The 14,066-nt window shown below is 42.5% G+C and overlaps 1 protein-coding gene across 1 annotated transcript in view; it reads right to left on the reverse strand.

Moving 5' to 3' along the window:
- Window positions 1-14,066, reverse strand: part of AGBL1 (ATP/GTP binding protein-like 1) — a 309,960-nt gene that overhangs the window by 288,532 nt on the left and 7,362 nt on the right. The window contains exons 2-3 of the mRNA XM_014944285.1: window positions 1,567-1,630; window positions 118-264 (exon numbers count right to left, since the gene is read on the reverse strand). Of these exons, the coding sequence (XP_014799771.1) occupies window positions 118-264; window positions 1,567-1,630 (211 nt within the window). The remainder of the gene's footprint in view (window positions 1-117; window positions 265-1,566; window positions 1,631-14,066) is intronic.

Genomic DNA, 14,066 nt, shown 5'->3' on the forward strand with positions numbered 1-14,066 from the left:
GCACTCCAAAGAAAACCTGACAGCTGTCTGTCGGGTGCACCACAGTGCTGGTTATTGCTGGGGCTGTCCATTAGTTTTGAGCTGCCCCCCCAAGAAGCCCCCACAGCTCAGCAGTACCTCGTTGGCCGACCCTGGCCAGCAAGCGAAGCAGGGGCAGGAGGGTGCTGTGGTCGGGCGGCTCGGCGCGGGCAGCGGTGGTGAGAGCCTGCAGCAGTGCCTCGCTGCCCCCTTTGCTGATCACGTAGTGGATCCTCCGGCCGGTCCCTGGGGAAAAGAGAAGAGACTCTGCTCAGAGCATCCCTGCAAACCCCAACCCCGCATGGAGCACACAAAGCTCCCATGACCTTCCAAGGCTGTTTTATTGCTATAATAAAGGCATTTGTAGAACTGACCATGGCTCTCAGGTGCCCCTGGTCTAGAGACATAGCTAATGGCTGCATGGTGAAACCATGCGCTCTGCTGCCTCTTGATCTGGCAGTTGTTATCTTTACAAATCCCTGTCCTGCAGAAGTTTTCCATTGTGCATTGAAATGCAGCAGAGAAGAATAAGCAGAGACACCAACAGATTTCAAAGGAGCAGAAGGCTCAGTGATCTTTTCTTAGATACTGGAAATTAAACAAGAAAAGGACTAAAGCTGCAACGGCCGTCTGCCAAATGAAAAGGAATCCTAGGGAAGCTTTGGAGACAGCTTTCAAACAAATGTAGGTCTCCAAAGAAACCACATGCTAATCCTGTGAGCCCTACTGTGTCAACAGTGATCCATGAGTGACTTCAGCAGCAACTTTGGTCTCCGTGACTGGAGGAAGCCGCACGTTCATCTCCTGGAGGGGAGACAGTACCTCCTAAACTCTGTGTAGGTAATCCTTCCATCTAGCTGAGGAACAGCACTGCAAGGCTTCAAAAGAGAGGCCCAGCTGGATGGGCGATGTCTCCAGTGGGGTTCTGAGTAATAGGGAACGCAGGAGACTCCAGCACTCACCAATACAGCCCCCACAGCCTGGCAGCTTGATTGGGTTGAGAATTGTTTACAAAGGACATTTTTGGGGTGGAGCAGGAAGGAAAATAAACTATTTTTTTTTTAGTCCTTTCACCAATTTATTTATTTTTTCACGTGGCTTAGGCTTATGCAGCAACATTCCTTCTCTGCAGCCCCGTGGTGGAGGTGCTTTTTGGGGACATGCTGAACTCCCTGCATGGGAGAGTCCCTGTGCTCTGGGAAGCCAGGCTTCTCTCCTTGTCTCACAGCCCTCTCTCCAGTGGAGCTGGTGAAATTTTCCAGTGGCTGATTGACAGGGATTCTGAAATACCTTGAAACTCACAGGCACCTTTTAAACTAAAAACAATGGAGACTTTCTGTGGTTTTTTTTCTCTTTAACTTGCTGGATAAACTCAGTTTTCCAAACACCAGAGTAAGGACTGCTGATTACAGGTACAATTCATGTTTTGTTCACCTTGCAAGCTGTTCACCTGGCTGAGTTTATGCAGGTATGAATTCCCTGACCTGTTTGAGTACCCCCTTTTTGCCCCTAGCCCACAGGCATTGCTCCAGATCTTATCTTTCTTACCCAGAGAGAGCAGGTCAGTGAGGACACTGAGAATATTCAGGATGACTTCCTTGTCACAGGAGCTCTGCAATGGAAACACACTGAATTTAGGGATTGATTCAGAACAGAGAACTTCATGATACGAAAGGCTGCAGTGCATTATGCAGTGCAGAGGTACTCAGATCCTTGTTTGGATATTGAGAAATTTTTGTGCCATCTGGACAGTGAATATGTGCAACCATATTGATAACACATTTTAAAAGCCTCTGACAGACATACTGATCATACTGCACAATATTTAATACACAGTAGCATTTCCGCAGAATGTACAACTAAATTCTAAATTACGTCTCTCTTTTTTTTTTTTTTTTTTTTAATTTAGTCTGGTTACCTCAAAGCTGAAGAAATTCTGTATCACACAGAAATATTAAATGTGGGGTGGTTTTTCATAAAAACATCCCTTATTACTGGCAGTTGACAAAGAATGCTTTTAAATTATATTAATCTCATTTAGAAGAAAATTCCCTGTCTTTGCAACTTGCAACTACAACCACATGGAAGCCTGGAATATGGGGAGCACAACGATGCCCTAAACTTATTTTTAATCAAGACAAAGAAAGAACCACACGTTCTGCTTTAGATTCACTTGAAGTTTTGCACTAGAGGAATAAGATATACTGTACTTGAGGAGAAGGAAACATATGATATCTACCATCCATCTGTGTGATACACTAGACCCCTTCTCTAACCCTCTTCCAACCAGATTTCACTGCAGAGAGTGATGAATTAATCACCAGTCTGTATTGCTCTATGAGGCATTTGGGTTAAGTTCTAGATCTCTTAATTTCTGTACAGATACAATACAATATAAATTTCCCAGTTTCCCATATAATAGAAAACTTGCATTTGTGCAGCCTTGGACTTTTGGACTATGAAGCCAAATGGACTTTTCTTTCTCCAGTTGATCTCTGCTAAAGTCACAGCACAAGCTGACGTGGTGCTGAGGATTGTGCAGGTAATTAGGGCGCTGCATATCATACCCCTCCCTCCTCCATTATAGCTGTGGAGGGTATGCACTGAGTGAGATGTGGGAATGAAGCAGGGAAAAGCTCAGTCTTCACCATCACAGCAGGTGACTGTCAGCCTGAAGAGTCGGGTTTCCACCAGTAGCAGATTTCATGTAGGATGCTTCAGCCAAACCTCCTTCTTCATTGGCAAATTATATGTGCCATCTTCTGCATGCAATATCTACATTAATGATGATGTTTCCTAACTTCTGTACCTTCAATATTATGTATTCTTAGACTTATTTTTAAATAATCATAATCATTAACAAAAACAACCCCAAATCTCTGAAAACCAGAACTCCCTTCATGCAGGTTTTGGTTGATTACCAGTGCTACCAAACTGGGTTGGACTAGATGGGGGGTTGGACTAGATGATCTCCAGAGGTCCCTTCCAACCCCATGTGATTCTGTGGTTCTGTGATTAACTGCTTGATACACATTTCATGCTGCTGTAAGTGAGCGACAAGGACAAGAGTATCAGCAGGGGAGTGAGACAAAAGAACAAGATTTGGTGAGGGGAAGGGGAAGGAAGAAAGAAGAGTCAGGTAAGGATAAGAGATTGGAGCAAAGAAGCAGAGAATCACGTCTGAAATGGGGGACTTGGGGGACTTGAGTCTGTGAGCAATGCTGCCTTTCTAAAGGCTCACCTCACATTTGTTGTTAGCTAAAATCCACAGGAAAAGTGCTTGTGTCATCCCCATCTCAGAGCTGGTCCATGCCCAGAGAGAGAGCCTGCTGTTTCTATTCGTTACTACATTAACTCAACACGCAGAGATCTTTGCACTGAACATAAAAGTTCAGCCCTTTTATGAACTGTGCTGAAATCAAAAGGCTTGGTATGATAGGATTACTGCTTCTCTCAGAGCCAAGACAAACAGAATATGTGACTTTAATGAAATTCAGTAATTCTCTGTTCACCAAGAATTGCCACCCTCATTTTGGAGAAGGGCTCCAAATCCGTGTTACTGGCTCAAGGGACCACACAGAGAGGAAGGTTTGCAGCAGGGTCAGAGCAGTTCTGAGCATTGTTACTTCTAGGTAACGTGTATAGTTTCAGTCATATGCTAATCTTGCTAATTCATATCTTTGTTCATTAGCCCACAGTCCTGAGCTGTCTTAAGTCTCCCAATAACTTCAGAGAAAAGTGGAGTGATCAGAGCTCTCTTTCCAAGAGTTTCTTGGCTTTTTTTTTTAGCATAGGGACTTAATGGTCAGGGGCAGGGTGTCAGATGTGGTGAGTACCCACCAAATTTACTGACTCCAGGCAGAGTTCCTGTTCTCAGCACATTTTTAAATATCAGGGTTGCCTAAATCAGACTGTCCTCTGGTTTTGTCTTGCTGCCTCTCAGTATCCCTTTCCTCTGTAGGTGGATGGATTACACATTAAGGTTTCAGTAATGAAGTCTTCATTGATTTATGCTCCTATTACACTGGGTTGTTTATTTTAACTGATTGGATTGTGGGTTTCCTAAGCCATTAACACAAATAGTGATGACATAAGATATCCTCTGACTTTCCATGTGCTTTATCCAGGGACTCAGGCGAACAAAGAACTTGAGGGGACGTGGAAGATCAGCCTTTAAGATGTGCAAATTAGAGCTGGGTGATATTGCCAAATATTTTACTTGAGTATTTACTCTTGATAGTTTAACATTAAAACTTTGACTTTGTTGGTGTCCCATTGTTCCCCTTCCTCCAGCTCACCAGTGAGGGAATTGGATGACTTGTGTGTTTGCTGAAACAGTGGATAAAATCCTAGTCCCATTACCAATTCTAACATATTTCCCACTAACTTTAGTGGCACCACTGGATAGTCTAGAATACTGCAGAAGAACACAGCTTCAATTTATAATAGCAAGACAACACAGAAAAAACAACCCTATAGTTGCTGTTTGTTGTCTCATAAGATGGCAGCTTGCCTGCTGAAAAGAAACAGCTCAGATTTTGACTAATTATCTTGAGATTTTCAAAATCATCAAAGAAATCTAGACACTGAAATGTATTAGAATTAATTGTTTAAATTAATACTTATACCACAGTCTTCTTGCATGAATTGCCAACAAATTCATTCATAAAAAATATTCAGTAAATCTTTTTGAACAGTAAGTACAAATGAGAAAATCACAACTTGTGCCTGATCTAAAAAAGATGAATAGAGTAATTTCTTTAATGCAAATTACTTACACAGCTCTAGTTAAAATAAACACATTAGTTATTTTTATTGGAAGATATGTTTGATGGTTCAAGCACAAACTATAAGCAAAGGGAGGAGAGAAGTAAAATTCCTCTTGCTAAATATTTTCCATTCCTGCCAGCGCTTACGAATGTTAGATACAACGTCGATACACGCACAGACTAATGAAGATGCATTCATGGTATATGGGTGGAATGAGAGCAGAGGAAAGTTCCCAGAGGCTCAAACTAGATTACAAAATCACCAACCTCCTGCAGGATTTCACTAAAAGGATTTAGAGTTAGAGCCAAATTGTTACCTATTAACAACAGCCTGCAGCTGCTTTTCACGGCTTGTAGCTGGACAAAGGCTAAGGTAGCAAAAAACATCACTTAAAATATCAAGCAGGGCTGTACTTTTTGGCCGGAGACCCTCATCTCAACCTTACTTCAGCAAAGCCTGCTGTCTTTCCCACCCCACCAGGAGTATCACAGGGCTGAGTTCAGATGCATTTAATCAGTTCCCGGCTGATAGTTCCTCTCTGAGCTTTTTCTGGGAATTAATCCCTGAAACACCAGGGCTTGGGTTAGCTTGGCTGAAGCTCCTCATAGATAAACAGCAGGAGGATGGAGAAAGCCAGGAATAAAAAAAATACCCCAGCAATAGTCATTGATACATTACAGCAAGTGATTAGTTGGTGACATTGGGTTTGGAGGACAACAGCTTGATCCCAAGCTCCTTCTGACTGGCAGCTCGGGTTATTTTGCTGGCCCTCGATTAAGCAGGGAAGGAGTCCCTGTCTCCTTGTCCTGTTCCTGGGAACATGCCAAGACAACCTGTTATTTACTCAAGGCAAGATTATAAAATTGCAACTAAACCATGGTAACAGGTAATCTCGTTTCATCAGGGAAGTCTCCTGGGATGTTTTCCGCAAGATCCGAAGAGCCAACAGAGGTGGGATTTTTCCTGTCCCACCTGAAGGACAGCAGCTATCAGTGCAGTTCCCCTTTTAGCACTGGGTTAAAACAAAGATTTCCCATACACTCAGCCTTTTGTGTAGCCCTTGGGCTTTCATGTCTTTTGCCTGAAGGCAGGTATTTCTCCAAATGAGACACGCAAACTACTGAGAGTGCTTACTGTGAGTCTAAGCATTAATGCTGAAAAAAGGAGGACGCCCAGAAGGAAATCAAACAGCATTAATTTGTGCGGTGCAATATTTACTAATAAATATTTTATTTGGGGAAAGAAATACAAAGCAGTTATTCCACACACAAAAATAATAAATGCAAAATTAAAGTCACTCCTGCAAGGTAATGGATAACATGATTTTTAACAATACTCCTAGTAAATTAAATGTTGGATATAGTCTCACAAAAAGACAAAAAAACAAAATCCCAGCCTGTTTTTAAAGAAACGCTATTGCTGCAATGGGCTAACAAACTTCCAGACCTGTTTTTTTAAAGAGACTGAGGAATAGGATGTCCGGTTCCAGGGTTTTTTTGGTTTGTTTATTTGTTTGCTTGTTTGTTTTTAAATAGCCTGGTTCTAAATAGGGAAGCAGGATTTGATGTGTTCAAAATATATCCCTCTTTCTTCTCTTACCCTTAATAAATTTGCCCACACAAATAGCAGCAGTCAGAAACCTAACCGTCTGTGTAATGAGACTTACATCTGCAAGTAAGATTTCCCACTCTCTGCATTCAAAGCCTATTGAAGAGAAATCCTGGTGCAAAATTAACACCAGCTAAAATCAAGACTAGGTTAGGGGCTGAGCAGCGTCAGTCCTCGCTCTCTCCTGATACCTCTAGAAACTATTGGGCTGCTAATAACTGCATTCATGCTTAAATCAGAGAGTCCCTTCTGCTGCCAGCGAGGCAGAGGTGCGTACCAGACCCAACTGCTGGGCACAGCCACTCACCGCTGGCATTATGGATTTGCCAGCTGGATATCTTCTTCCCACAGCTGAATATCCAGTCTCACAAAAACTGTGAAGCCAGGTTCGGTGCCTTCTGTTCTGTGCCTTGTCAGAGTAAATTGCTTTTTCTAATTTAAGAGGAGCTAAAAATTCACAGTTAAATAAGAGAGCAAAATACCCTGGAGAGTTTCTTGTCTGTGCGCTCCCGTCCTCAGCCTCAATATTCAGCCAGCTAACTGTGATTTCTTCTTGTTGGAAGGTTATTATCAACAGTATTGGATACATGGAGGCTTAGGAAAAAAAAATAATCATTATTTCTGAGGGGAAAAAAAAGGCTTCAGAGATCTCTGAAATTTCACTAGGCAACCTCAGAATAAGAGAGTATTCAAATTAAAGTGATTACAGCCTGAATTTTGTTATTACTGAAGCACTTTGTTACAATACTGCCATCATCCTGCTTTAGAAGGATCCTGAGAAGTTATGGTCCTCTTGCTCCTGCTCCCAAAACACCCATCCAACTGTCCTCAGCACCACCACAGACATCACCATCCTCGGTGGTAAACAGTAAGTGCATTTCTTTGGCTGAATCTGGATATTCTCTCCTCAGGAGTTCAGATAGGCCAGAGCAAGCCAGGAAACTCAAAAGAGACCTGGAAGGGAAAGGGGCTATTTAAAGACTGGGAGAGGAGGACCTTGCTGCTCGGGTAGTGTCCTAAGTGACCTCTATAATCCTGCGAGAAAGGCGTTCGCAGCTGTGTGGGATCACGTAGCCCTCAAACTGTACACATGGCAGCCAAGGGGCCTCCCAGGACAAGACACGTGGCCCGACAAGTTCTTGCTCCTGTTCCCAACCCTTAGAGTCCCTCTGGCTGGCTTCTGCACACCCCTGTGAGGCACGGTGGGCACCTCATTTACCCAAGCACCAGCCATGTTCGTTCCTGCTGATGCTTAACACCAAGCCGGGTTCCATGCATCAACCCAGAGCAGAAGCTGTGGTTTTTATACCAGGGAATATAGCACAGAGTCATAAAAAAGGTCCTTTTCTCTGGCCTGCTGCAATCAGTGGGTGGCTTTTTTCATGGCCTGCAGTGACCTGAAGGTATGTTTTTTCTCATCCTTGTTTGCACTTAGGTATGATAACCTGCAACCTTTATTTTTTTTCAGTAACACACCAGATCACTGCTGGGTGTAATGACGACATAGCCTTCTCAATGGATGACAGCTCCTCCAGGTGACCGGGCAGAAGAAGTGCCTCAAAGCCAACTTCTAACATGCTGTTGCACAGGGCTTTTCTCCTATTCATTGAGCTTCAGAGCTTCTTCTTGAAGGATATATGCTGAACTGCTTTAAAGCAGAGATGGGCAAATTCCAAACTTTTATCTCAATGTCTTCAAAACACTGAAGGTGTTGAGATGTAACAGCTTGGCCTGAGATGATCTCTAGCCAAAATAACTTGGTGCATAACATGGTGGAAATAGTCTGTGCCAAGGAATCTTACTATATTTAATGCAATAAATTGCACTGACATAACACCTTTCATCACAGGATCACATATTTCTTCACAAATATTAATTAACACCTGCCCCATTGCATCCCTCATCACAAAGATCAGATTCATTGTCCCTTAATTTTCCTGGTGGGGAATATCACCCTGTGGTGGGAAATTCACTTAGTCAATACCTAAGAGGAATGGTGGCACAGCCCAGATTCCAATACATTGAAGCAGAAACACTCTCTGCACAGAAGTATTATAGTTCTCAATCACACACTTCCATTTACTTGTGGGGGGTTTTAAGATTTCCTTTCCTGAGATCAGTCTTCTCCTCCCAATTTCCCAGGAGTAAGCATAGCAGAAAATGCCTACCCTCTGCAAGGAATCCTAATGCCAGACTAGGAGAAGAAAAGGCTACTCAGTGTTGGTGAGTCCTAGCCCTGTTGATGAAGTGATTCTTCCCTGTGCCCAAGGATGAGGGAGATGCTACATTTAATTCAGCCATACAGGAATCAAGAGGCACGTAGACCACGACCTGCCCCTTTTCCAAAGGATGTTTCACCTGCTATGTCACAAAGATTGCAAGGTGTTTTGCCTAACTTCGGAGCAAGGTTGTTCATCATGTCTGTCCCACACCATTATTGTGTCACACTAATAAAATGTATTCACACCCAGATATCTGCAGGAATTATGCCCTGACAGACTGCGATGTCTTGGACACTGTTGGCAAAGTAAATTGCTTCTTTCTTCCTTTCTTTCTTTCTTTCTTTTTTTCATGCCAGATTTTTCTCTATGTTCTCAAAGAAAAGATTGTCCTTGTGCAGAAGTTCCTCCTGATACAAAGTTCCTTTTGTGTCACTTGCTCCTCTCACTAATGCATCTCTAATAGAGCAATTACTTCATTATGCAGAGCCAGTGGTAAAACACATTATTATATAACCTTAAAATGCTTCTGTCAAATTGGAAGTTTTAAAAGAATGAGGAAACTTTGAGATACATCAAAACACGTGATATTCTACAAAAGGCTTTTTCACTTTCCTTTGAATATTTCTAATGTTCTTTCTGTAATTTCTACTGCAGATAAATTCTCACAGGTTTCATCTCTTATTTCACAATAAGTTACCTATGACACCTAAAAATTGTGACTGGATTTGATGTTATATCATTAACTTTTTCCTCTTTTTAATCTATTTTTATTTTAATGCCAAAATCATTCTAGCATATGTCTTTCACACTCTCTTAATAAGTTTCTATAAGACATTAACCATTCTTGTGCAATGATGTCCATATGCATGGCAGCACCTACTGTTTATTGCTGTTTCTTGGATTTATTCCTGTATTTTATATTAATTTATCTGTTACTGAACTATGTTAAAATATTAATGTTTCATTCAAAAGCCACTCTGTTACAGCTACTTAACACAATTGCCACCCAAACTTGATAGGAAGGATCTGTATTTTCCATTCAGTTGTAGGTCGCTTTTCCACTACTAATGATGAAAGAGCAGCATGAAACATGCTGCTTTCTTTCTTTGTGAGATTTTATGGGTGTCAGTCCAGAGAACACTCTGTCTTTCCAAGACGAAGTGTAATTAGGAATTAAAGTTTTTTTCAAGCAATGACATTTCTCAAAGTGCAAATTTTCCAGATGTACTTGCTTTTTAATAAAACCACAGATTTTGAATACTATTGCAAAAGAGGGTATGTATGTGCAGGTGGAAATAAATAGCCATAATGAAGGTGCCGCTATCCCTGACTTCTCTGTGATGTTCCTGCTCAGGCTAAGCACAACAAAGCCAATGGGGTCCCTATGTCTACTCTCAGTCTGCCCTGGCACTTGCCTCGGATAATGCTCTGTTAGGTCTGGTCTTCTCTCTGTATCCCAGTACTAACAGACCCATTTGCTACACATTAGTCTGACATCAACTTGTCCAGGCTGAAGAAAAGGATCACTATAATAAAGTACATTCTGGTTTAGAAAGACAAGAGTCCTTTCTCTTGCCAACGTAAGTGTCCTTATATGTCAATCTACCCCACTTTCAAAAGTGCTTTCTGGAACAGCAATGAAAATGCCTTTAATCAATCAACTCTTAATAATGATGATTGAGGTATGGGTAGTGGAGACAAACCGCTAATAACTAATGTTAGTCACAGCTTATTTTGTTAGGAGACAGAACCTGAAAGTGAAAATGATGAACCTATTTTTCCCATCCAGTCTAAGTGAAAAATCAAACAACAAACGAAACGCGGCGTCTATAATGAATAGCAAACTCTGTTTCGAAATTCTAATGATTCAAAGTATTATTACTAGTAATGTAAAGCAGAACAACTGTCTAACTTCATTGCTGAGATCCATCTGTCTAGATTTAAACAGCAATCTCTTAAAAGCAAAGCCCTCAGTTCTCTGAAAAGGCTGCCAAATTTTTAAAAGGTGTGAGAGGGGTATGTCATTTTCCATCCAGAGGTAACAAAGCTTTTTATTACCTTTAGTCTACATTCTGTGCGAGACACCCAGCAGCAGCAAGACAATGCCACCACGTTAAAGGAAGGCATGTTTGGGGCTTTATTCAGGCCTTGTTACTTCAGTAGCTCAGAAGCACTTGCAAACGAAGTGCTGGTCAGTCAAGCTAAAAGGCATTTTATTAGCTCAGTGAACGAGCTCACTGCTGCGTTTGTGCTCCAGGAAAACGTAATAGGAGTTAAATTTAAAAATAGGAGCTCACTCTCCTCTCAGAGACTTCTGAGCTGAGATCTAGGCTAATGTAGATCAGGGACATTGCAAAGAGAGATGAATGAGAGATCTTATGCCTACCAGCGCCTTTCTCTGTGCAGCAAGACTGTGGTGCTTCGACAGCAGAGCAAACTCCGGCACTTGCTGTGCCCACGGGTGTCCAAGGGACGGCACTGACCCAGCACATCCCGACCCAGGAGACAAGGAGCACAGTATCCCCTGATGTGCCATCCTCTACACACTGTTTAGCTTCAGTCTACTGAGATCCCCTGTGGACTTCACCAAACCAAACTCCCCGGGCTGTCTCTCCCGAGACAGTCTCACATAGGAAAGGGCTGAACATGTGATAGCATGACTTTTCTGAAAAGAGGGAACCTTTGGCATGAGCCACGTTCTGCTCTGCTCCGGCCACAGCAATGGGGAGGGACCTCTGAGATCCCCATAGATCCACACGTGTCTTGCCAAGATCTGAGCAAACGTAGTCTTGATGTCATGGTGGACTGAGCTCTGAGTGAAAGGTGAATTCTTCAGTGAATACCCAGTAGGGGATTCAGCCATGTCAGAGTCTACCTCCGATGCCTGCACCCTTCGCCAGCATGGAGACATCACCAAAAAGTAGTTGTTTTGTCTTATTTTATTTAAGCATGTTCTCAGGGAGACCTGTTGGTGTAACAGTGCTCCACGGGCTTTTTTAGGACATAGCAGGGGAACTCAGCTGGGAAGATTTCCATCTGTTTGATCAGCCAGCCACTCAGATAACCTTTTAGACAAAACCTTCCAGACTTTGCAGTCAGTGAGATACAGCCACTGCTGCGGGAGCTTTTGAAACAAGCCGCTAATAAGCATGGTTTTCATCTAAGAGAACAAGTCGTTTCAACGCATCTCTGCTTCCAGCTGTCCCCTTGAAATCCCTGTGCATTATGGGGAGATCAAGTGACTTAAGCCCTATTGGAAGAGAGATTGTCAAAGAAAAACAGAGCTAGGCGCACGTTTTCCTTCCCATTTGTCATCTCCAGTTCTCTCCCCCACTTGCAGAACTTTAGCATGAGGCAAGAGGCCACTCAAACGCAGGAGATTTTGCCCAAAAGGAGGCCAGATAAATCAGGGCAGTAGTGCTGCTTTCCCCTAGCCTCTCTAGAAGCTGTCTCCATGTGGATGGTACTGGTTTATTCCTGGAAAAATGGAGGGTCGAAGGAGGCAGTTCAGTTTGTTCCTCTGACTTCATCAGATCAGCATTTTAATCATAGGGAAAGGTCAGGTGGACCATTCTCCCTCCTCCCCTCCTTTGCAGTGCAGACAGGTGGGCATTCACCATGCCAAGCCAACTGCTTATGGAAGGATCTCTTTCTCTCCCTGTCACGCTCCTGCTTGCCAGGTTAGTCCTGAGTAAAATGGAGGGCCAACTTTATCTTCAGTGTAAATCTGCTGCGTTGGCCTTTCAGCAGGAATCCCATAAAAAACAGAGGACGGCAGAGAACAAGAGGCCTTGCACTGCTTTCACCCAGGCCACATGAGTGTCATCTGCTCATGAAGCCAGCTATTCCAGCCTTTGATTTGGGAAAAAGTGTGAACTAAGACTCCCTTTGCCCTAACTTGACAGACAAGTTTTATCTCCATTTACTACCAAATGGGGAAATCCGGAGGCACAGACATTAGATGAGTTTGATGAGAGAGTTTGTAAGAGTCCTGAGAATAAAGCAGGACTCCTGCATTAGCTGTCAATACACTGTCATTCTCTCTCTTGAATGGAAGGGAAGAGGTAGCAGAGAGTGCAGTGGAGCAGATGGGCCTGGGGGAGAAAAGTCTGCCTCTGCTTACCACAGGGATCAAATATCCATTGGGCCCAGCGGGAAGCCTCTGCCTGTAAATTACACTGAAAATTAATGTGCATAAAAGGCTTCACAGTAGTTGATTGCAGTAAAACACAGTGCTGTGGTGCTTCCATAGCTCTAGTGTCAGAAAAATGCATGTTTCAGTTTCAAAGCGTCACTTGTTGAAAACGGGAAAAAAGCCAAGATTTCTTTGGTAGAATAGTTATTTCTCCCACAGGACACTTCCATGTCAGAATTACTCAATTTTCTAATAAGAATCATCATGAAAGTTTTGCTTTCCTCATTAATTCCACCTCAACCTACAGCACCTTTTGAAAATAAGGCTGTGTTCTTCCAGGAGAACAGATCATGAGGAGAAAAAAAACCAACCTTGTTCTCTAAAACCCCTAAGGAAAGGAGGTTTAGCTTTGCCCAGAGAATTTCTTATCAAGTAGATTTTATCCTATCAATCAATAGCTGGTCTAAAACATTCATTCTCTTTTGTGTAGCTTAGTAGTGCCTGTGGGCAGATGGGTCTCTACGATGTTGTCTTTGTCCTCTCCAAAAAACATCTTATGAAATCAATGACAAATTCTTGACTTCTGAAACCAAGATTTCTTTATAATTTGGTAGGTCTCCACTCAGTAAAACAAAGGCCGTAACAGTATGATAGGTCAAAAGGAAGTACTAAGTCATGGATATGAAGGTGATGTGTCTCCATTGACCTGTAGAGGTGAATGACCTTATTTTAAAGGGGCATTCTTCATCACATTATACTTTCCTTCCCAAAACTGTACTAAGATAAATTGTTTTCCCTGTATGAAAAGGCAAAAGATTATCCAGTTCTTGGAAATTTGAATCTTCACACAAAGAATGCACCTAGACTATATTTCAGTCAACTTCTCACAAAGCTGAATAAATCGGAAAAAAAGCAGTTGTTTTGTGGCTTGTGTCCTTTTTTTTAAAATTATAACAGAAAATGTCTAGAAATATTTGAGAGTGGTTTGGACTCATGCTCTTGTTTCAAATTCATCTTTAATTAAACTGTCTCTTCTGAAACAGCAGCTCAGTAGTGCTTCCTGTTGCACACACAGCTTCTAGGATTGCTGGCACTGACCAGTAATTTAGTTGCAGAAGAACGTACCATATGGCCTCCCCCTAACTCTTATTCCTCACCTCCTGCAGCAAACTTGGGTTTGTCAGTGGGGAGAAGGGAGACTATGGTGAGATTGCTTTGAACTATTCTAGGTCTCCCTAGAGAAGCTGTAGCCTCCTCTCAAGGAGCATGTCTCACCAACTTCCAGATGCATTCCCAACAATCCCCCAGGGACT

Source organism: Calidris pugnax, unplaced genomic scaffold (genome assembly GCF_001431845.1).
Source record: "Calidris pugnax isolate Ruff unplaced genomic scaffold, ASM143184v1 scaffold70, whole genome shotgun sequence".
NCBI lineage: Eukaryota > Metazoa > Chordata > Aves > Charadriiformes > Scolopacidae > Calidris > Calidris pugnax.